Genomic DNA, 22,898 nt, shown 5'->3' with positions numbered 1-22,898 from the left:
GGCGGCCCAATTGGCATAGCTTGATCGTCGGCCCAATTGCCAACAACAGCATCCCCCCCCCCCCCTCCCCACACACACAAGAGGGAAACAACTGCCGACATACTGCTGTACAGATTAGCCTAGCACGCTGTACAAAGCTAGCGGATCTGTACACGTCTAATATCGCCTGCACAAACATGATGATGATGATTATGGGTTTTTATGGCGCAAGAGCATCTACGGCCAAAGAGCGCCATGGCACAAGGTATTTTCTATTTCTCAAGGTGGGGTCAAAGACCCATTTCCCAAGCATTTCACCTCGGATAAGCAGAGCACCAGACCTGGGGAAAGCTTGTACCCATTTTATCACCGGTGGGTGCCCGGCGGCACTGGGGATCGAACCCCGCACCTCCCGCATGCGAGGCGGATGCTCAACCACTAGGCAACCGCTGCGGTACTCTGTAAAAACATAATCGCCATCACTACCACCTCATTTGCTAAAGCTTGATTATAGCGCCCAGTTGTCAAGGCTGCGTGGTATCTTACAGCCCCCAACCCGCCTGTACATGGGCTTCACCACACCAATCGCCAAAGCTCAATCGGAGGCAAAAGCGTAATCGAGGCCCCAACCGACAAAGTTGTGTGCAGGCAGTCAGGTCAACATGATTTCTTAAAGCATCCATGAGCAGCTCAGTCATGACAACCTAAGACACGACAGTCAAGGCCCGCAACAATCACGAACCACTGTTGCCAGAGCAAATGCATCGTCAATGTTCGCGCCCATGGTTTTGCCCACAAACACGAACCACTGTTGCCAGAGCAAATGCATCGTGAATGTTCGCGCCCATGGTTAGCTGACGGCAACTTCCACAACGCTGCACGTATTTAGTGAGAGTGCACAAGTACCCGGATGTGTGCAACGGCAGCGCGCACGGAACCGCGTTCCTACTGCAGCGCCAATTTCCTGCTAGCCTGCCGCCGTACCGACACGTCGAATCTTCTAAGACGTTCGCTTGCGTATAACGGACTTGCCTAAAAGCAAATCCAGAAGCAGGCAGCGCGTTCGATTACCATCGATCACGCGTTGACGAAGGATTGCGCATTGTTCAATCTTCGCTCGGCGCCTCTCGCGGTATGGAATGAAACGTGACTACCCCTAAACGCGGCCCCGTTTTGAGGCAATCAGTTAACGGTGTCTGTAACCGTCGAGAGAAGTTCACTGGAAGTACGCACGCGTCTTATGTGGGCTACACTTCCACCCTAATGGTTTAAGGCGTTCAGGAATTGGGCGGCTGTAGGCACGAATTGGCAGTAATCTTGTTTCCTGCTTTTATTAGTTTTTGTAGTATTGGCAGAGCCTATTATAGCCGGATACAAGTGAAGAAAAAAGCGGCCGTTCCCGTTCAGTGCACCCCGTTCCAGCCAATAGCTTCTGTCGATAACAATGCAGAGAGGGGACTATCCTCAACAATACAGGGACTATCCATTTCATGTGCCACTCCCTGCATTGTCACGTTAGAAGGGTCATGAGAATCGCCCGACGCCATTGGCTGGAAGGGGGTTCTTTGACGGGGAAAAGCCTCTTCGTTCTTGAATTGTATCCGACTAAAGCTGCAATAGAAGCGTGGCGAAGAAGCGTACACATCAGCCACGGTAGATCAGAGGTAGTGACGTTCGGCTGCTGAGCTCGAGGTCGTGAGGTCGAATCCTTGTAGTGGCTGCCGAACCTTGATGAAGACGAACTGAAAAAAAAAAGCACCTGTGTGCTGTGCGATGTCAGTGCACGTCAAAGATCCCCAGGTGGTCGAAATTATTCCGGAGCCCTCCACTACGGCACCTCTTTCTCCTCTCTTATCCTTCATCCACTCCCTCCTTCATCCTTTCCCTCACGTCGCGGTTGAGGTGTCCACCAAGAAGTGAGACTTAGTGCGTGTTTCCCATCCTTATGAAACATTTGAAATCTTTAGTAATGCTATAGATAGAATTTACGTTGCAGTCTTTCAGAAACCACCGGGTTTCTCCGTAACGAAATTGCCCGATTGATGCTGACTATCGTGACGTCATCAGCATCACCAGATTTGAATGTCTGAGAAATAGAATATTCGAGTACATTTCAATGGATTATTATATCGGATTATAGTACTAATCCGACCCACACTTCCACCCTATGCATCCCCTAATCCACCCGCTAATCCATAGGAAAAATCACCCACTGATCCACCTTAATCCACCGTAATCCATTTTATGGGGGTTTTCCTACTTCCAAAATTCGGGGAGTCCTTTGGAATATTGACGGCGATCCAACTTCCAAATGCTATCTTAGTTTCTTCTTTAGGAATGTGGTAAGAATGCCTGAAGTTTTGTTTTTGCAAGCAAATATGCGCGTCCGAATAAGCAATATATATTTGCCGACCTTACAACTATTACGAACATTTTAACGCCAAAAAAAAAAATCAAAAGCATGATTTCTGAGCACTCTTTTAGCATGAATGTGTCAAAGCGCAACAGTGACCTACGGGGGAGAGGGCTGTTAAGAAATGATGCTGTGGAGGTCTCACTCAGGGTAAATACCGAACAGACGCCTAGGATTCTGAACACATGTGCCCTATATTCTACTACACAGGCGTTTCCTCAAATCTCAGTGTAAGGTGTCAGGTGTCTAAACTGAGACCTCGTCCCTGTTTACTACAGCGCTTTATCCTCCATAACCAACGCGAAGGCTGGTTGAAATGTCAGGGAAAACCGTCTCCCTAAAGGTTCGAAAGGTCATCCGCGAGCTCAGAACAGGCTCGACAAGCTGTAGGCTCGCATAACAGATCCAACCAACGCGACTAGCGCCGCTGCCCTCCGCGCACTCCCAGATTGGCGTCAGAAGCGACAAACCGGTTCAGAGTGGACAGTCAAAGAGGCCCAGTGCTTAGCAGTGCGCAGGCATCGCTTCCCGATGTCCCGCATTACACGGCGCACTACTCGGATAGCAGGAAACGGCGCGATCGCTCAGAATCAGCGACCCGCGTCTCGAGCGTTCCAAATTACCGCGATCCCCATCAGTGCAATATGGAAGAGCCACTCCCCCCCCTCGACGTCCAGATCCCAGAGCGCCCACCATACTACGCCCCGACACCCAACGCACAACTACGCGCCGGCCGACGGGCCGGCAAACTGCGCGACTCAACGAACGACGCGCCGAGCGATATTAGGGCATGTTCTTCACGCGCTGACTGCACGCAGCCCCGGTCTGTGCATGCAGAAGCGGCCGGTACTGGAGCGGGCGCTCTGCAGCTTCCCACCAGACTGCCGAAGTGACGTGCGCGCGAACACGCATGCAAGAAGGGAGGAGGGGGGCGCCAAATCCGGGAAAACGGAACTGCTAATTATGTGCCTACTCTAAAACGCATTACGCGCCAGAAATTCGCGGCGTCCTGCGCATGCACGGCTCGACAGGCCGACTGCAGACAGCCGGGCCATAAATGAAGGCGCGGATGGAATAGGGGCGTTGCACCCCCCCCCCCCCCCCCTTTCTTCGTCCCCCATTTCTCTCAGCATCCATAACGCGAGCAGGCCTCGCTGGATGCGGAGGCAGTGACGGGCAGTGTGCGGAAATTCTGTTCGACTTGCCGCGTTCGCACGTGTCCGGATTGGGTGTAGGCCTAACAACGCCTCGACCCGCCGGGGCAGGCGTCCATCTCGGAATAAGCGTAATCGTCGCGTTACGTATGGTGCCCGAGCCTGCCCCGCGACGGCAATCAAGCGATCCAGCGATGCAAGGCGCATCAACGCAGTAGCGTCCGCCTAGGATTCTACGCGCACGAATCTTGGCAAACGAGCGGAGCGAATGCATTGAATGTGGAGTGCGCGGAGCCAACAAGGCGCGAAGTATACCACGTGTGGATGCAGCGTAGTGACGGATGCTGTAGCGCAGGAGTAAAACAGATGAGCAAATAAGGGACAGAGTTTGTATTAATGCGCGAAGAATGATCTACCACCTTCGTCATTAGAGGCGTGAGAACCAGAGAAGGGCGTACGCGTTGGGTGCCCCAGCTTCCTTATAGTTTTCCTTAAGGCTTAGTGGCACAGCACACGCCTCGTATGCGGATGGTGCTGGGTTCGAATCCCGACACCCTCGGTGACACTACGAGTTTCTCATGGTTACGAGCCCCATACTGTAAATGTGCTCGGCTTTCTCAGTTGGTGAAATACTTCGGGCCTTTGAACAAACCACCGCGTTCTACCAAAGATGCTTCAAGACCTGGGAACAGCGGAAAAGGACAATTTGGTTAATTCATTTCTGCCATTAAATACAAATAAGTATAATGTTCGGTGCTGTAGCCGCGCGCAATGGCAAAAAGCGTGCCTTTTCCATTAAATCGGCGAAAATAAGATGCACAAGCGTATACAGAGAGGGCGGGGGGGGGGGGGGGAGGCAGTGGCTCCGCTTAACAGACGTGGGGAAGGCGGGGGGGGGGGGGCGCAAATTTTGGACCGTATTGTTCCCTGCTACCCAGAATACATGAGCCGGCGCTGCCATGAACTTTGACCCCCACACCCTCTTAATGGAGATACCTGTGAAATAGACGGCAAATACAATGCACAGGGAGCCCGTGATCAGATGCTCTGATATTTGATATTTGCCGCATTGTTTGAAAAGAAGCGATGCAGCAGGCTAAAAAAAAACAAAACAAAAACAAGTGACATACGAGGAAGCCTGACTCGGCGCTGGAGAATCAGAATCAGAATCAGTTTATTTTAAACGATCAGTAAGTGCATACATGCATTTGATAAATACATTAGGAGGTCCCAAACCGAACAGCTGCACAAGATAATTTTATAGAAAAATGTTCTTCCCAAACAGTAAATACAAAGAGTCCACTGATAGCGGAAAGGCCGGAAGGGCTTACTATTTACTAGTTATGGCTGAAGGTCAAAGGGACGGGAAGTAACCAATATCCATTAGCTCTTCCGGCCTCGTCATAATTCACTTCCGTGTCAACTTCCTCGCGTTCCAAAAGAAAACACGCAAAGTATAAACCATCAAACACAATAAAACAGTGGCCCTGTCTCGTCGGAGTGGCCGCAGGCGATGGCTCAGTACTACGTAACAATAGCCGAGGAAAGATGCAAAGGACACAATGCTCAGCGTCGCGAGCCTTGAAGAGACGGCCCTCGAAAAGCTGAGACTGCGAGTACCCCACTGCCACTCACTAGTTGCGTGCAGCGTTCCAGCTGTAGGGCTTTCTATCAGTACAGACTATACTCCCCTCTATCGACAGCTATGTAAAAGCGGCTCTCCCAATCTGACGTTGCCATATATGACGTACTTAGCTGCTGCCATTGCGAATTATCATGGCTGGAAAGACAGCTTTGCTATTATATCGATCGTTCGAAACCAAAAGGACGCGGCGCAGCCGAAGAGCACCTCAGCGACTGAAGTTCTTGAATAGAGTCTCTGTTTCCGCTGTGCTGCACATAACTAAATGCGCATACAACCTAAGAAAATAAGAAGTGGCCGCGAACCAGCAAAATAATCGTGCAACTGCAACCATATACGCAGTCCACAAACGACTTCCTCGCACCTCATTCAAATCTTAGCAGACGCAGAGAAGCTCTGGCTCGTAAGAAGTGTATATGTGATGGCTTTGCACCCCCCCCCCCCCCCCATTTTTTTCTCCTATCGTGAGCGGGACCAAAGTCCTCACTGCTAAGTTATTATTTTTCTTTACCGCCTGGACCGACGGGGAAGTGTGGAATCATTACGGTTTCTTTGCTTCGTGCGTTGCGGGCTTCTTTTTATTGTTACTTTTTCGTGGCTGAAAAACTTTCCTTACGCACCTTGCGCAAGACGCGCCTCTCTCTCAAGCTGCCAACGCACGACCCTTCCCGCAGTCTGGCTCGACCAGAAGCTGATGGTCCTCTAGGCAACTTCAAGAGACGTGCCGTTGCCGGTCGGTCGGTCGGTCGGTAGGCCACAGCAGGCCACTCGCTTCCGCTCACATTCGCGGTCACGAGTCCAGGAAACCATAAGGGTTGACTTTTTGCTTCGCGCAGCTAGCCTTTCGGAACTACTGCTCGCTTTTTCCACGTCAGGGCCGTAATAAGCAGGCTGTATGGCCTATGTAATACACACGTATAGCCGGTACTTCTTGAGGCCAGTCTGCCACCGCTAAAGGGACTACCGGCAGTGGAGGGCGGGGGGGGGGGGGGGGGGGGGGTGGACAAGTATAAGGTCGAAAGAGAAACGCGACGACCTACGTAGATACAAACCATCTGTCCCTGCTTTTCAAGTGCGCCACCGATAGTAGTTATCAAGGGAGAAAAGCCAGCGCACAGAACGTTTCCAGCTGGAAGGATACAATGAGACCGACTCGCGGTATGGCCGCACTCTACAACCGTGCTAAAAAGAAGCATTCTGTACACGCAAGTGAAGTAAAGAGATACAGTTTAATATTAATAACACGCACAATAAAGAAGCGAGCTGGGCCGAATCAATTTCTGCTTGCCGCGCCGCCATTGGTTAGAAATGTTTTCACTGTGCCTGCGTGAGCCCGACAGGAAGCACCGCGATAAAAGTATGCGATGGATAACATTGTTCGTACGGCGAAGCCGAGACACTTACTTTGCGGCCGAGCATGCGGGTCCCTGCCGGGCTAATTCGAATTTCAGTCGTCGCCGCAGGGCAGGAGTCGCGGGGCAAGCGGTCGCGCAACGCATGACGAACCAGGCTGTTCCCCAACGGGATCGGACGCGAACGCATCGAATAGCAAAGTTATCCCCGGACAGAGGGGTTAGCGGGAGACATTTCCCTGGTCTTCTTTCAGGCCGACCCCCCCCCCCCCCCCCCCCCCCCTCCCTCTAGCCGCATTTCCCGCTCAGGAGGCCTCCGGGGCCCTTTCTATTTTCCGGTGTGTCAACGGGGCCCCAAGGGTGTTCGTTAGTCGCCGGCGGGCGCTTCCCTTCTTCCCGGCTTCTTCTCCGGGCGCAATTAAAAGGACGCTATATCTGACAGCGTAATGGGAAAACGGGGGATCGGACGGACAGAGAACCCCCCCCCCTCTCTCTCTCTCTCCTCGATTCCCTCCGTCCCTATTCCGCTGGCCCCAGTGTAGCCGCTGAAGATCGGCGGAGGTGTGAGCTGCATGCAGGGCTATGCGCGCCCTCTACACAGCAAACCATGCGGCTGGCTTCGCAGTTCGACGCCGCCTTATTGGAGGGTGCGGGTGCCGCTGCTGAAAAAGCTCGGGAAAGAAAGAGTGAGCTAAGTCGGCTGAGGACTTCGACGAGTAGTCACTTGTGGAACACTCGTTAAAGGTTTGGAAGGGAACTTTCGGGCCAGTGCTTTGCGCATGCATGAAAAAAGAAAGCTTGGATCCGTCAAACACGTGAGCATAGTGCTTTAGAGGCAGATTACCATGTCGGACTCACTATCTTCCTTCACCTCAAGATTAATAGAATGTAACAAGCATCAGTAAAGTGCCAATAGTCTTACATTTTACCATATGACTGCCCAACAATAATTTATTTACATCTCTTGATACTATGTTATCTTTAAGGATGATTGCATTGTCTATTGGCAGTCGTTACCTTCTTTTTTGCTTTCTTCTAGTTCCTATTGTTAAATAATCACTAGCATGCTGGCTACCATGAAAGTCTGGTGCGGCACTTGTTTTCTTTTTTTTTGTTACAGTTCTGAATCTTCAATGTATTCTTGGTAATCTGCCTACCAGTAGTTATCTAACACTTAATGTAAGAGTTATCTTTTTTGTTGATCTGCTCGTAATTTTTCTTTTGTGCTTTGAACTCTATATTGGACTCATTGCCCACCTGCTACGGTCTCTTACTGAGACTGGCAGTATTGTATATGAATAAATATAAATATCTGCTCCTAAGACGTCTGCATGCTGAAAGTACTTATGCTTCTTTCTGACGCAACAATACGAAATTAAAAGGCAACATTAAAATGCTTACTTCGTGGATTTAAGGTATATACAATCGGGAAACATCATAACAGCCAAGTGTAGACTTTGGAGGACACTGCCATCTGTTAGTTTCTGTTCAGTAGCTATAAGCCATTCATCGCGCATTAGTTTGATAGAGTTCACAGTGTGCTTCACAGTTCGGTCGTGACATCCTATTATAGCGCACAGTGGTGCTCAATATGCTGCAGGAAGCTGTGACGGCACCACGTCTATGCCAGGTTCGGAGAATATTAATAATAATAATTGGTTTTTGGGGGAAGGGAACGGCGCAGTATCTGTCTCATATACCGGCGGACACCTGAACTGCGCCATAAGGGAAGGGAGAAAGGAGGGAGTGAAAGAAGGAAGAAATAGGTGCCGTAGTGGAGGGCTCCGGAATAACATCGGCCACCTGGGGATCTTTAACGTGCACTGACATCGCAAAGCACACGGGCGCCTTAGCGTTTCGCCTCCATAAAAACGCAGCCGCCGCGGTCGGGTTCGAACCCGGGTACTCTCCGGATCAGTAGCCGAGCGCCCTAACCACTGAGCCACCGCGGCGAGTAGGTGATGGATGCGCGATATCCTTTCTTGTGGCTTGAGCAGGTTCTTTGTGACTGGTGCCTTCAACAGCAGAACTACTACATGGTGTCCCTGTCGCTGCGAATGGCACTCGGATTAGGTGCTTTTCAATAAAACCCCATACTTTCACCGAAGACAAACGCGGATATGAAAGGTCTACTTTCTTTTCCTTGCGAGTCAACTGCGCGTTACTGTAAGATAATGACCGTATTGATCGGAATAGTTTAATTTCTACTCGCACCGAGTAGTTAAGAGACTGCCATAGAAAACCAATGGGGTGCGCTTTTAACAATAAATTACAGAAAACTATAATCGTCCCGAGGAGGGACCGGCGGATATATTGATTGATATAGTGCAGGCTAACGATGTGAAAAACAAAAACTGCGTTCATAAACAAGTTCAAGTCGAAAAAATGCGCTTGTGCATAATTTCCGGGTAAGGGTGTCCATAGAACACGACAATAGTGCATCGAATTTGCTATTGTACTTCGAGGGTTCTTGTGCAGATTACAGCACATATGGCTGAAAGTTGCGAATTTATTGAATATAGGGTCGTGGAGCTATGCGTTTGTGTACGATCGGCTAACGAGAGTTATCAAATGCCGAACGTCAAAGACGTTAAGCGTGTAACTAGTACCTGCGAGTAGTCGCCTTAGGTAAAGCCGTTCTCCCAACTCTGAGTTACAGTCCTTTCGCGCATGATCACCACCGTTCGCTTTGCTCTTGTACTCGCTATGTCGAGATAACGCACTTCAGGGAAGGATCATAGTGAAGTTCTAAACGAAGCTTGGAATTTGATGGGTTTATAATGGCATCGAACAAGGTTCCAGTCGTGCAAACACCCACAGAGAAAAATATATTGAAGTATACATCGTTGAAAGTAAGTGTACAGTTTAGACACAAAAGACTGTAAAGAATCTTCAAGCAGCAGAAGGGACACGCGAACGTTCCAGAACCGCTTTGAGTTTTCGGTTGTAAGCAGCAGCTGTGAATCAAAGGTACCGACCTGAGAAACCAAAGCATGCTCAGGGGGTCGGTGACTGGTAACTTTTGTACAGTTCTCTTATGCATCAATTATGAGTCCTTGTGCTGAACAGCATATGAAAACAATCTCTGTAAGGTTGCAAGCATACAAGTGCAAGATGTATAATGTATTTCCTTGAACACTTGCCTCGCACACCTTGCTTCTGGCCAACTCAGTCGAACCTCCATTGTCTTCCTCTGAGTGGGAGAAAAGGGAAGAAAAGAAAGTTTATCTTAGTTTTATTATTCTTTACTTGAACAACAACACGCTTTAATAGAAACTCACGCTGCATACTGGTCAGTGACCTCTACCTTCACTGCTTAATTGTTCACTGCCTACAGAACTTCCCCTTCTCATCGTCAAAGAACAAAATCGAGGCTTTAAAGAGGAACGCTTCAAGGCAACAAACACGTACTGAGCACGATGGAGTGGCCATAAGCGGCACTGTGCAGAGAACCGCACGTCGATACACTGTAGATAATCAGTAAGCGGGACGCAGCAGAAGCACCAAAGAAAACAAGCCCGGGAAGGGATAACATGCAATGCCTCAGGTGTACCGCTACTACTACTACTACCTGGACGCTTCTGCAATCAAAGAGCATCAGCTACAGCCCAGCGTCCACCGAACGTGTACGCGGCGCACCGGACAGCCAGAAGACGCCAGGTGTCCTCGGGGAAGCCAACAAGCGCCCGAGGGACGCTCCGAACGGGGCCAACAAGAGCAGGATACGAAGGGCTCTGACGCCATGTCGTACATCACCGGGCGAGCCACAATCCATTATACCAGAGCTACCACAGAGCTAGCCATACGGTCGACTGACAACGTTGTGGCCCTCCGGCTCGCTCAATACTCGGAACAGCGCGGTGGCATGGCCGCATGCATATATACCGCATGTTGCCACTCGCTGACTGCGCTGTTCGCCGTCAACGCTGCCCCTCGACGTGCAGCGGTAAACAGAATGAAAAGCGACAATGCGAGAGAACAATTCAATTCTTTGCATGAAAACAGCGCAGCAGCCAACAGTCAGCGCCCGTGTTTCTGTCTTCTTTTCTTGGTCCCGTCTGCTGCGCTGTTCTTTATGCAAAGAATGTAGCAACTAGCCCGGCTTGTTCCTCTTTTCAATTGAATTCTGTGTATTGAATTCCATCCTGGGTGCATGCTTCGAGAGCGTTCAAAAACACGCGAGGAGGAGGAGGAGACAGATTTTAATGAAATAGGAGAGGTCTGCCTGGTTGTTGACCTGACATGCTATACTCCATGTGAGGGTGAAAGAAGAGAAGAACATTAAAGAGGCTGGTGTAAAAGAAAAACACGCGAGAGGCATTCACGTACCTATCAGGGCGAAACATTAAGACAATTGATTCCTCTCAGCCATGCAGTAGGTTATATTTTGCAATGCTTTTATTCTGCATCGCCGCTGCGGTCACTTTCATAACTTCTGTATTGTATGAAATGCCTGGTTCTTCCCTGCACAACGCCTCACGAACTCGAACCCTGGTTGCGCTTACTAGACGGGCACATTTCCAAGTTTTTGTGCACCGCTATTTTTCGGAAGGCACAATGTACCTTATAGTTAAAGCTTAAAAGTTAGCATAAACAGAGCGTCTCACTCTGTGGTTTAGTTTCACGCGGACCACATTTATGAATATGCTACAGAGCAGATTGTTCCGAATCAACGCACCAATCGCCCGTCACAACATAGCAACAACATAAAAATAAACGTACCAAAAACGACTATCGCTGTGACGTTCATTTTAGAGGTTATCACTACTTGCAACTTTCATAAAAGCTGCTTTATATGTTACCAGGATCAGTGTGTGGGCAGGATCATGTTGCCAGCTGCAGCTTGCAGACCTTGAGATCGTCCTACACTGTGAAATATAAGTGAACAGAATTTTATTTCAATGAATTGCTGCCCATTCCCAAGCAAGCCGCGACCCAGTGCTGTGTACACCTATAAGGCCATGCCTGGTACGGTTAGCGAGTGTCACCCGTTGACAGGCGAGCACTGAGCGAAACACGAGGTGTCAAATGACTATACGTTAAAAGAGAACAGTTTTTCGTGTACTAAACAAGTCAGCTATAGTCGCTTCGGGTGTTGTACCTCAGTGCACCAGTCACAGTTGTAAAGCCTGGCCACCTTGAGAGAGGAATGACTAGTCGTATCATTTCAGAAACTTGAATTCTGCGCGCAGCTGATGCCCAACTGAAGTTGGAAAGAACTCGCGGGTATTGGATAGTTTGGTTTGGTTTGGTTTATAGGGGTTTAACGTCCCAAAGCGACTCAGGCTACGAGAGACGCCGCAGTGAAGGGCTCCGGAAATTTCGACCACCTGGGGTTCTTTAGCGTGCACTGACATCGCACAGTATACACGGACCTCTAGAATTTTGCCTCCATCGAAATTCGACCGCCGCGGCCGGGATCGAAACCGCGTCTTTCGGGCCGGCAGCCGAACGCCATAACCACGCAGCCACTGCGGCGGACCGGTATTGGATCGTGGGGCACCGAGTTTCTGTAAAGTCCGAAAGTTGAGTTGTGTAACATAAAGTATATAGAGACAATTTTTCTTCACCTGCCGAAATTGTCAGCGCTGAGTTCGATGTTTACGTTGCCGTTCCTCCGTGGTGACGGCCTGGGAAAACTGCCTTTCTTAAAATTTTCGTTTATCAATTGCACATTGCCCCACAGCTAGCTAAATTAATGCGAACACCTCTTGCTCTTTCGGGGCTGGCTCCATGCCGGGGAAAATACGCCGATTTCACTGTTCTATTAGCCGGTTCTATTTCACTGTTCTATCAGTCGACACCAAAGTGCCATATCTACAGCTTTTTATAATGTACAAGGTGTTAACTGTACTGTGAAGTTGTACCTGCCATTGTCGCCGATTCTGCTCGTATGATTTCTGCTGCTACCAAACTCTCTTAAACCCTATCCATGCTTTTATGTGATGTGTGCCACAAGAGAAGAATTTGCCATTGATAATTTTTTTTTGTTTGCGTTGTATTAGTTTCATCTTGCTATTGGTCTCGCAAAATAGGGCCGGTGCTGTTGTAAATAAATAAATTATATACTGAAAAGGCATACTTCAACGGAGTCACGCCGCCGCCTCAGCTCACGGCCTCACAATTCTCCTCACGCGGTCGCTGGATAAAAAGCAGACTATAGCTCCCGGATAGTTGAGGGTTCGACGGAAACCCGTCTGGCGAGGGAAATTCAGCATATCCTTTTAAACGAACACTCGCCAAAGTCATAAAGGAAAAAAATAACCGTAAGAGAATTGACGTTTCGGCACCACTACGGGTGCCTTGTTCACAATGGGATGAAAAACGAGACGGGCTGCTGCTTATGTAGGGAAAACGTTGCGTATCGTGCGGATGTATATCTCGGGTAGATTGCCCTGCGTCCTGTTAATCGCTTGGCTTGTCATTTGTATGTGAAGGGATTCCTTGAGCAGACGAGTAGATAATGATTTTTCTTTCTCAAGTATGCGCGTGGAATCCCAGTCAATCAAGTGGCCCGTGTTTTGCTGGTGTTGGGCGAGAGCGTTAGAAATCACTTTTTTGTTTTTGACGTCACGCTGGTGTTCTTTGAATCGTTCCTTTATGACTTTGGCGAGTGTTCGTTTAAAAGGATATGCTATAGCTCCCGGAACTCGAAAGCACAGACTCTGAGCACACCGTCCACCCAGGAGCCGATATGTTAATATCACATGCCGCCGAAGTTTATTGCCACCACGAACTGTGGAATATGAAGTATATGAACGCACACAACGATGTAGAACTTTAGAAAAAAACAACAACAAAATGCTCCGGGCTGGTATAGTCAAGAGACGCACAGCGATATGCAAACCGTTCTTGGTGGTATTGTATTTCAGGTGGGCGGGGGGGGGGGGGGGGGGTGTATATTACATTTTCCAGCGTGATAAACTGCCATTCAAAAGCAAAGCCACAGCGTTGTGGGATGCTGGCCATCCTAGTGAACGTCTTGACATCTTGCCCAAGCAGTCGTTTAGGGTAGATTGGGTCTGAAACGCTAGGCTGGACGTGGTTAGCTGGTTTTTGTTAACGATTCCTTACAAAAAAAAATAAAGGCCTTGTAGGATTCCCCTAAGTAGTTGAAGCATTTAACTGCAAGGGCTGAATGATGAGGAGACTGGAATTGCCATTTTATACCGCTTATAAGCGACAAGGGATAAGAAGGAAGATGCATTGCGCGTAAGTTCACCTGTCGTGTTTTAGGGAACCATCTTCAGCCATACAGTAGAACTTAACCCCTTTCTTTACTTGCACCAAACTTCACCGAAATGAATGGAGCAGTTGATTGCTGAAGATATGCATGGGTTTCCATGCTAGTCAATGGATCATTTAAGAATGAAAATACTACTATAACGTTTTTTTTTTTCAGAAACATTCTACAGGAGCGCAGCACGTGCTGACGGCAAACATGGAGATACATGAGGAAACCTGAAGGTCAGCAGCTGATCGCGTCACGGATTATCACCTTTCGACCTGTCTGGCAGGAGAAAAGAGATATGGGTTATATCAAGGGCTGCCCGAAGTCGAAATCGATAAGCAAGCACAGATTACGCACAAAGTGACGTCCGACCACCCTTTTGTTCTCAGATTCGGAGGCTCGAAACACCACAGCAGCAATGAAAGCACTCACTGCAGGAGGGCGCACTTGCACGTTTACGAAAGCCGCGAGCATACATCTTGAGACAGGAGTCCGAATAAGCATGGCTTATGCTCAGTATTTACTGAGTATTGTGGGTCTAGCATGTCTTCTGGCAACCACAGCGCAAGGAGGTCCGGCTAAGGAGAACCGCTCTTTCGTCGTTGACTACGAAAATGACCGCTTTCTCATGGACGGGAAGCCGTTCCGGTTCGTCTCCGGCTCAATCCACTACTTTCGTGTCCCCAAGCCTTACTGGCGCGACCGGCTCCTCAAGATGAAGATGGCTGGACTGAACGCGCTGCAGACTTACGTCGAATGGAGCGGCCACGAGCCAGAGCCGGGTCAGTACAACTTCGAGGGAAACTACGACCTCAAGGCTTTCCTCGAGACGGCCAAAGAAGTAGGGCTGTACGTGATCCTGCGCCCTGGTCCCTACATCTGCGGGGAGCGAGACAACGGTGGCCTTCCCTACTGGCTCCTCAGGATCAACCCCAAGATGAAGTACAGGTCTTCGGACAAGACCTATCTGGCCGCGGTAGACCACTGGCTAGACCTGCTGCTGCCAGCTGTGGCGCCGTACCTTTACAAGAATGGCGGGCCTATAATCACTGTCCAGGTGAGGACCACATCGCCTTTCGGTCTCATTCCTAGGCGTTGCAGCAGCAAATCCTGCATTGTGTGTTTAACCGCTGATAGCTATAAGCCGCTTTACTCGGAGTATTAAAAAGCAGCTTATAAAGATAATTTACCATCCTCGCTCTCTTCTTAACGTCACGCGCTTTTTCTCGCCATTGCAAATACTTCTACGCTGGTTATTACTACTTATATCTGCGTAAATATGTTATGCACGACAAGGGCCGTTAATCTTTTTTTACGTTCTCAAGACACGGAGAAACAAAGCGGGAAGTGTAAGGCTCTTGCACAGTCACTAGAAATACCTGTACTAAGCTTAACCTAACCTGCCCAGTACCCCAAGCAGCACAGGTCATCGGCCCAATACTGCAACAGGATGGTCCCATCCAGGTCCTTTGTAGGGCCAGCTTTGCCATTGCAGTTGCAATGTTGGGCCAATTACTTGTGCTGCTAGGGTAAGCTTAGCAAGACAAACAGGGTAGCGACTTGCGTCTTATACAAAGCAAGATTACAATATGATTCGACAAGGAAATAAAAATAAAAATATGGTTAGCATGGGGAAATGGAGGTTATATGAAAAGGAAGTCCATTGTCCATTCGTGCGAAGGCCACACATACAAAGAGCCTATCGTGCGCTCCTAAGCCCAGTTACTTTAACTATAGAAGTTAGGGTTTCGGCGAAGGAAGTGTACCTTCTGGAGTAGGAACAAAGACTAGATGAATAAATGCAGAGGGAAATTTAATCCCATCCTTCGACGCAGGTCGAGAACGAGTACGGCCTGTACGACGTGTGCGACAAGGCGTACATGCGGCACCTGGTGGACAAGTTTCAGCAGCACCTGGGCGCGGACACCGTGCTCTTCCGCACGGACACGCCCGACGACAAGGCGTACGAGTGTGACCGCGTGGAAGGCACGCTGGTCACCACCGACTTCGGCCCCGCCAAGGCCACGACGCAGCAGGCCTACGAAGCCGTCAAGAGGGAGCAGCCTCACGGGCCGTTCGTGGTCACCGAGTACTACTGCGGCCGCCAGGTAAAGGGCAAGAGTGAACACTATGGGAAACAAAGACCATAAGAAATGTGTGATAGAAAGAGAAAGAGAGAGAAAGAGGTGAAAGGAATGGACGGGATGCTCAGCAGGTATTTCGCGGGATTGGCTACCCTATACATAGGGAGTGTGCTCTCAAGACACTGTGGTGACCTTCACTCTTCACAAGAGTTAAATAACAACGAGAATAAGAACGGGTGGGCCAGGCACTCTCAGGTAATGAATAGCAGTTTACCAGTGCCCCTCAAAAGGAAGGTATATAACACCTGTATCTTACCGGTAATAGCCTATAGGGCAGAAACAGGGAGGCAAACGAAAAGGGTTGAGCTTAAACAAAGGACCGCACAGAGAGGCTTGGAAATGGAAATGATAGGCGCAACGTTAAGAGTCAAAAATAGAGGAGAATTAGTCATGGAACAGACACGAGTTAAAGATGTCCTAGTCGAAATCAAGAAGAACTAGGAATCGGCAAGGCGTGTAATGCGAAGGGAAGATAACCGATGGTCCCTTACGACTGAAGGCAACGGAGTGGATTCCAAGAGAAGGCAAGCGTAGCAGGGGGCGGCAGAGACTCAGGTAGGCGGATGGGTTTAGGAGGTTTGCGGGGATAAGGTGGCTGCAGCTGGCAAAGGACATGGTTAATTGGAGTGACATGGGAAGAGGTATTTGCCCTGCAGTAGGCTTAGTCAGGCTGATGATGATGACTCAAGCCACAACGGCTGTCATTCCGGTGCGCCCGGAGCACGCCGAAGGCAGCACGGCACATCTAATCGGTTTATCGACGCTTGATACCGCTGATACTGCACACCGTGCACAAAAGTGCCGGCCATCTCATCTACGAATACCGCGATACGTTCAAAGGAATAAAGGGAGCGACAAAAAAGAAAATGAAAATTCAGATCATAGTATAGAACCTCTCAACAATCGACATTACCTTTGGCACGTAACAATGAAGAACGCCTTACGCGAGTTCGCATTCCGGCGGTCGAGGCTGTATCTCTGTATCATATGAGGAGCGCCTTGATGGCTTCCAAGCTAACGAGAATTGAGGCCATAGTCCCAGAAGGTTGGCCTCAGTTCGGAATATGTGATGAGAAGAGACAGACATGTCTACCTTGTAGTAGCGTTCCTGAGAGCCTAAAGATAAGAAAAGTGCGAAGCGAGATTTTCAGCGTAATAGAGTTAAGATGGCCTATTTCTAAAAGAAAAAACACTTTTCAACCTCGGATTACAAGTTTTTTTGCAATTAGGGGTGGACCACCACCATCAGTACTTGATGCCAAAGATGAAACGCGGTAGCATGTGAGGAGAAGCAGAGGTAAAATAGTTCAACTAGTGGAATAGTGAAAATGGCGGAACGTGCTAAGTTTATAAAACAACAGCATTATTTTCTACAAGGGTTCACCTCATGGAGGGACAGCTGAAGGCAATTTAACTGCATCTATATACATCTATCCAGTTCTGACCCTCGTGATGAAGTTGCACGATTTTGAATGAAGGGCCCGAGTCCTTCTTTTTTCTTATTAGCACACCTTTCGCGAGCACACCTTCAAGCTGATTTGTTACGGCACATTACGGACCATATCTGAAACACCTCAAGCCGGCGGGCGGAGCTCATCATCGTTCAGTAAACATTGTGGTTGGTGTTTCCCTCACATACAGGATGTGTGGTCGTTCCCGCACGACAAGGTTGACGAACGAAGCATCGTCGACACCTTCGAGGAGATCCTGGCAAAGTACAACGGCTCAGTGAACTTCTACATGTTTCACGGCGGCACAAATTACGGCTTCAGCAACGGCAACCGGCCTCCGCCGCAGCTAACGAGCTATGACCACGGCTCGCCGCTGTCCGAGGCCGGTGACCCCACAGACCTGTACTACATGATCCGGAACGCCACGGGGAAGTTCCTTCCCCTTCCGCCGGGCCCACTTCCGACTCCCTCGCGGAAGCTAGGCCTGGGGACCATTGCCCTAACGCGGAGCGCAACCCTGGAGGAAGTGATGGACTGGTTCCGGAACCACGGCTACCTGAAGACGGTACGCTCCAAACAGCCGCTGACGTTCGAAGAGTTGAGCCAGGCCTACGGATACGTCGTGTACAGCACCAGAGTCTCTTTCAGGCCAAAGAGTCCCTCCTTACTGACGGTGTCGGGCATAAAGGACCGGGGCTACGTAATGACGAGGGCGACCCGGAGCGTCCTGAGTCTGGACGAGCGCATCTTCAACGCGTCCGTGGTGACGAGTGAAGGAGAGACACTCACGATTCTCGTGGAGAACCAGGGACGCCAGAACTACGGGAAGGGCAACCACGACCCAAAGGTGAGCTCAGAAACACCAAACTCTCACGTGGACCAAAGAGTTCTCTGGCATTTCGAAAGTATTAGCTGCGGTTGAGTATGAAAGACAGAGGCGTCGCAGCAACATCAGTGTGTAACCTACAGGGGCGTGTTCGTTGAGTAATTATCATTACGCTTGATCGTTTCCACCTGTGGGGGAAGTTCGTCACTTTTTACTGAAGCCATACCCGAATTCAATTTCTTCCGCGCCATTTTTTCTCTTTCAAGGTGCTGTCCAACTCGCAATACTCAGAAAGGAAAATTTTGCAGTGCTGTTGGAGTTGTTTATTTAGTCATCAATACAGCTTTTCTGTTTGAATGAGGAAACCCAACTTGTGCACTGATAAAGCCTGAGATGTTTAAAACATTAACTTGATGCGACGGTAAACTAGAAGTCTTTTGTGATCACTTCACTACGTATAATGAGGTGGCGAGAGTTAAAAACAAACTATAGAAGTTACAACTCAATGAAGAATTCATATAGGAACATAACCACGTGCGTCACTTAACTATTAGTGATCCGGCCGTCAATAGCTAGGGGTGGTTTCGTTTTCCTACAAAATTTTGTCTAACTGCAAGCAGCAAAAGTTAACGGATGTGCGGAAAAAAGAAACAAAAGAAATGAAGCACCTGCCTCTTTAAAAACACTCAGCGGATAACGGTGCAATGTCCCCACTTGTCCAATTCGTGCGTCATAGGTGGCCGTTACAAGAACAATGAGTGCAGCCCGGTATGCACGTTTGAAAGCTACTGGCCGATAGTTTTCGCGCCCAGTGTCACGGAGTGCAATATGGTCGGCGATTTCTATAGAGTTCATTACTCTGCACTCGTCAGGTTTCAGCGAAATCACTTCGATGCAGGACAAACATCACAGAATGCTGCTCGACGCACAAAACACAAAGATGCACAAGTTTCGTGGGCGTACCTTGATGTCGCAACGCAGATAGTGTTCCGAGAAATGTTGAGGGCGTACGTACTCTCAACGCGCACTCGACAGCTTTCGAAAGGTGCAGCTGACACTCGAATCACAGCGGAAAATACCACGGTTCTTTCTATGCGACAACAATGCTGCCAGTATCATTCGACGGATGATTAAGACAAGACCTCCTGTTACGATTCAGCCGACCTATAGACATAAGTCCCGTTACCCTTCTAAGCAGCAGATGCGGTGTGCGATGAGATGTACCACTGTCCAGTGACGCCCATTAACACTCAAAACGCTAGGGTGCATATATACAGTAAAGAATAAACAAAGAAGCTTAAGTACAGCCGCAGCTCTAGACAAAACAAATTTTCTCTTAGCGGACAAGGCATGAGCTCTTCTGCTTTCGCCGGTGTTTTATAACACTTATCCTCGTATGGCTAGACATAGCCGAATGTTAGTCAAGCAATGCAGGCCGCAATATTGTGACTGTTAATGCCGCTTAGACGACATTCCACAGCCTGAGCTCAAAACAGAAGATGCCGCGAAGGTTTACTACATTAGCAGTCGTCTCAGATAGGGAACTTTGTATGCAGATTTCAGAATTTCTTTTTATTTCAAGCTGCCTGTTATAGTCGCTGAGTAATTAAAATTAACACATTCGAATAGTCTTCATCGGGGCGTTAAACGATTAACGGTAAAGAGCGGAAGTTTTTGATGTCACCATGTTCACAAAGCCATCTTCTGTCCTGCGCCAGCTGCCGCCACCTTATCCCCGCAAAACTCTTAACCTCATTCCCCCACGTAACTTCCGCCCCGTGCGTTGCCAGATTCAGTTTCCAATGGCACCCTGTCCGAAGCAAGATATTCTTAACGCCTTCCGTTGTCTCCCAGGTCTGACCACCGCCGTGGTCAGTTGCTCCGCAGCCGCTTACCCGACAAGTAGAAACGATCAAGCATGACGAAGACTATACTCAGCGAGCATGTGCCTGCGCACTGCTGTTGCTGAAACGCTTCTGTATTACATACAGTGGTGCTAAAATGGCCGTACTATATTGTCGAAAAACTGCGGAATCCGCGATGCGCCGGGGCAATTATTGTGTGTGCATGGTGATAAAATTTTTACGACCACACATGAAGAAAATATTTTTTTGTTTGAAATTGATACAACATATTTCGCTGTAATGTATTGCTACGAGACAGTTGAAGATCAGAAGATGGCGAAAAAAATTATTTTAAAAAGTAAAAAATTATGAACAACATGGCCATTCTATTTGCCGCGTCCGTCTAATGCTTCTTTTCATTCAACGATGACGAATGTTCATGCTTTCTTCTTGTACTGACATGGCGCAGGGAATCACATCTGGCGTAACACTCGGCCATGCTCAGCTGACCAACTGGACAATGGAAGGCGTACCCCTCGTTCACGAAGAAGACTTGGATCGGCTTGGCCAGTTTCTTTCCCAGCATGGCCACGCCCAGACAAACGACACGCGTACTAAGCCGCCAGCATTCTTCTACGGCAACTTCACGCTGCCAGAAGGCCAAGAACCGTTGGACACTTTTCTTGATCCTACCGGCTGGGGCAAAGGAGTGGTTGTGATCAACGGCTTCAACCTCGGCCGCTACTGGCCCTCCATAGGCCCGCAGGTTACTCTCTATGTACCTGGTTCTATTTTGCATTCTTATCCACAACAAAACACGCTGATTGTATTCGAGACCGAGACAGTTCCATCGGCATTGACGACACTGGAATTGGTCGACACTCCAAAGATTGACGGGCCCATTCCAGACAAGCCCGGACAAAGAAGTCACAAGTGACCCTTCAAACCAAACGGAGATATTTCGCGCAACGTAACAATCATACCTTTGCGAAATTCACCGATGCCTACATTCCTTATACAAAACAACCGTCGAGAATGGACTTCTAGCGGCGCATTTTCATCTAGGTTCTTTTCCTGCTTGAGAAAGGGTAAACCTACTCGGAAGCGGTAAATAAAAAGCCGTAAGGACAGAGCTTTATAACTGTGTACAACACACGTCCACAATCGCACGTGCACTTTATTGCTGTCAACGGTACAGAAATCTGGCAAAACAATGTAGAGAGAGAGAAACAGAAGGAGGGAGAGGCGGGGAGGTTAACAAGGTGATGCCCAGTAGGCTACCCTACAAGTGGGGAGGGGAACAGAGGGGGAAAAAGGAAGGAAGGAGCGGCAATGAAACAATGTAAGTATGCACTGATCCTATGGGGTCAACGAACTACCAGCGGATTAGCCTCTGGTCACCTCTGGTAAGCGTAGGACAGAACTCCCTGTAGAGGTCTGTTTAAAGGTTTCTTGAGAACAACTCAATCCGGTTACTGCTTTCAGCGAAAAGCTTGATTCTTGGGTTCCCTTACAATCGGTGGGGCTCAAACGTCGTTCTTTCAGTGTGCGAGCGCCTACCTTCCCTTCACGTCGGCGGGAAGAGGGCCTTTGATAAGCTAATGAAAATGCGCATGTCTGCAAGCCTATCTCAGATAACATTCTCCGGCAGCGACAACATAGCTGACACGGATGTATCTTGAATAACAGGGAAAAATGCCCCAAGGTGCTGAGAAACAGCACAGGCTTAAGTGCTGAGTTTTGGAAACCTGTCTTCATCTAGAAGCACAAATTAAATTTTGTTTTCAAGTTCACAAAAGCTAAAACGACAATGCTATGCTTTTTGTTTTTGCAATATTTCGCCTCTCAGCCTCCGCATACGGAACCTATACGACACTGCAAAATAAGGTGATGCGAATATTTAATTCTATCACCTCGAAAATGGTTTCAGGTTGAGCGCCAAGGCGCCCATCAGGAATGATTTTATGCTGTGAATAAAAGTGAGGAAAAAAAACATTCTAAAAACAAATCATATGAACTCAGCGATTCCGAATCTGAGTAGAATCACATCCAATCATTGTATCACATCGAATATTACTGAACAAACTAGCCGCCTATGGGATTGTTAATGACAAACTGCAATTTTTCAAGAGTTACTTATCAGGCCGACAACAGAAAGTGGTAATTAACAACCTTGACTCTACATATAGCTATATAAAATGCGGAGTACCCCAAGGATCTGTCCTGGGGCCTCTTCTGTTTTCCATTTATATAAATGATCTTCCATGTTCAGTCTCACTTTCGCAGATTCTCATGTATGCAGACGACACGGCCCTCATGTTCACAGGTAATTCGGTTTCTGCGATGCAAGCCGACATGAAGCAAGATTTAATGGCAGTTTCCAACTGGCTCAGTAAGAATAGATTAACGTTAAACATTGAAAAAACTAAATATGTCGTCTTCAATACAAGAATAAACATTGATTTTAATCAAATTAGGATTTCTTTGAACGGTTGTGTATTTGAATCCGTTCCTTCATTTAAATATCTTGGTGTTATATATGACAACAACCTTAACTGGAAGAATCAAGTGAACAGCGTTTGTAATAAAGCTGCGTTTGGCTGCTACTACGTCCTTATTAAGGCTAGACAATACTTTCCTCGCAACATATTACGCAGCTTGTACTTTTCATTTGTTCATTGTCATCTGAGTTATTTCAGCGAATCATGGGGGCACACATACTAAACTTATCTCACATCTCTGCTACGCTTACAGAGACGAGCACTAAGGATTATAACATATTCTTCATTGCATCATCCAAGCAACAATCTGTCTGAAGAAATTCGAGTACTAAAATTTTCCGCTCTACGCGACTACAAAATC

At 48.4% G+C, this 22,898-nt stretch overlaps 1 protein-coding gene and 1 long non-coding RNA gene across 3 annotated transcripts in view; one reads left to right on the top strand and one right to left on the bottom strand.

The window, feature by feature from the left end:
* The window catches only part of LOC144110653 (uncharacterized), a 462,868-nt gene that overhangs the window by 85,680 nt on the left and 354,290 nt on the right, over window positions 1-22,898 (bottom strand). Inside the window, exons 1-2 of one of the 2 annotated variants that reach the window (XR_013309891.1) lie at window positions 10,112-10,397; window positions 9,683-9,733 (exon numbers count right to left, since the gene is read on the bottom strand). This is a non-coding gene — a long non-coding RNA (uncharacterized LOC144110653). Of the gene's footprint in view, window positions 1-9,682; window positions 9,734-10,111; window positions 10,398-22,898 lie in introns of those variants that run through there. The other variant, XR_013309890.1, reaches the window with a different exon arrangement.
* Window positions 14,171-21,169, top strand: LOC144111413 (beta-galactosidase-like). The gene is made up of 4 exons (XM_077644697.1): window positions 14,171-14,828; window positions 15,607-15,879; window positions 17,557-18,213; window positions 20,506-21,169. The coding sequence occupies exons 1-4, from the start codon at window positions 14,190-14,192 to the stop codon at window positions 20,971-20,973; spliced, it is 2,037 nt and encodes a 678-aa protein (XP_077500823.1). The 5' UTR covers window positions 14,171-14,189; the 3' UTR covers window positions 20,974-21,169.

This window comes from Amblyomma americanum, chromosome 11 (genome assembly GCF_052857255.1).
Source record: "Amblyomma americanum isolate KBUSLIRL-KWMA chromosome 11, ASM5285725v1, whole genome shotgun sequence".
Classification (NCBI taxonomy): Eukaryota; Metazoa; Arthropoda; class Arachnida; order Ixodida; family Ixodidae; genus Amblyomma; species Amblyomma americanum.
Note: the sequence above shows the minus strand (reverse complement) of the source record. Positions and strands in the feature narration are given on the sequence as shown.

Bases quoted from the DNA above. Each gene is read 5' to 3' on its own strand.
- LOC144111413 (XM_077644697.1), top strand. From the start codon at position 14,190: ATGAAAGCACTCACTGCAGGAGGGCGCACTTGCACGTTTACGAAAGCC. The intron at 14,829-15,606 runs GTGAGGACCACA...CCTTCGACGCAG, and splicing joins GGCCTATAATCACTGTCCAG to GTCGAGAACGAGTACGGCCT. The intron at 18,214-20,505 runs GTGAGCTCAGAA...GACATGGCGCAG, and splicing joins AGGGCAACCACGACCCAAAG to GGAATCACATCTGGCGTAAC.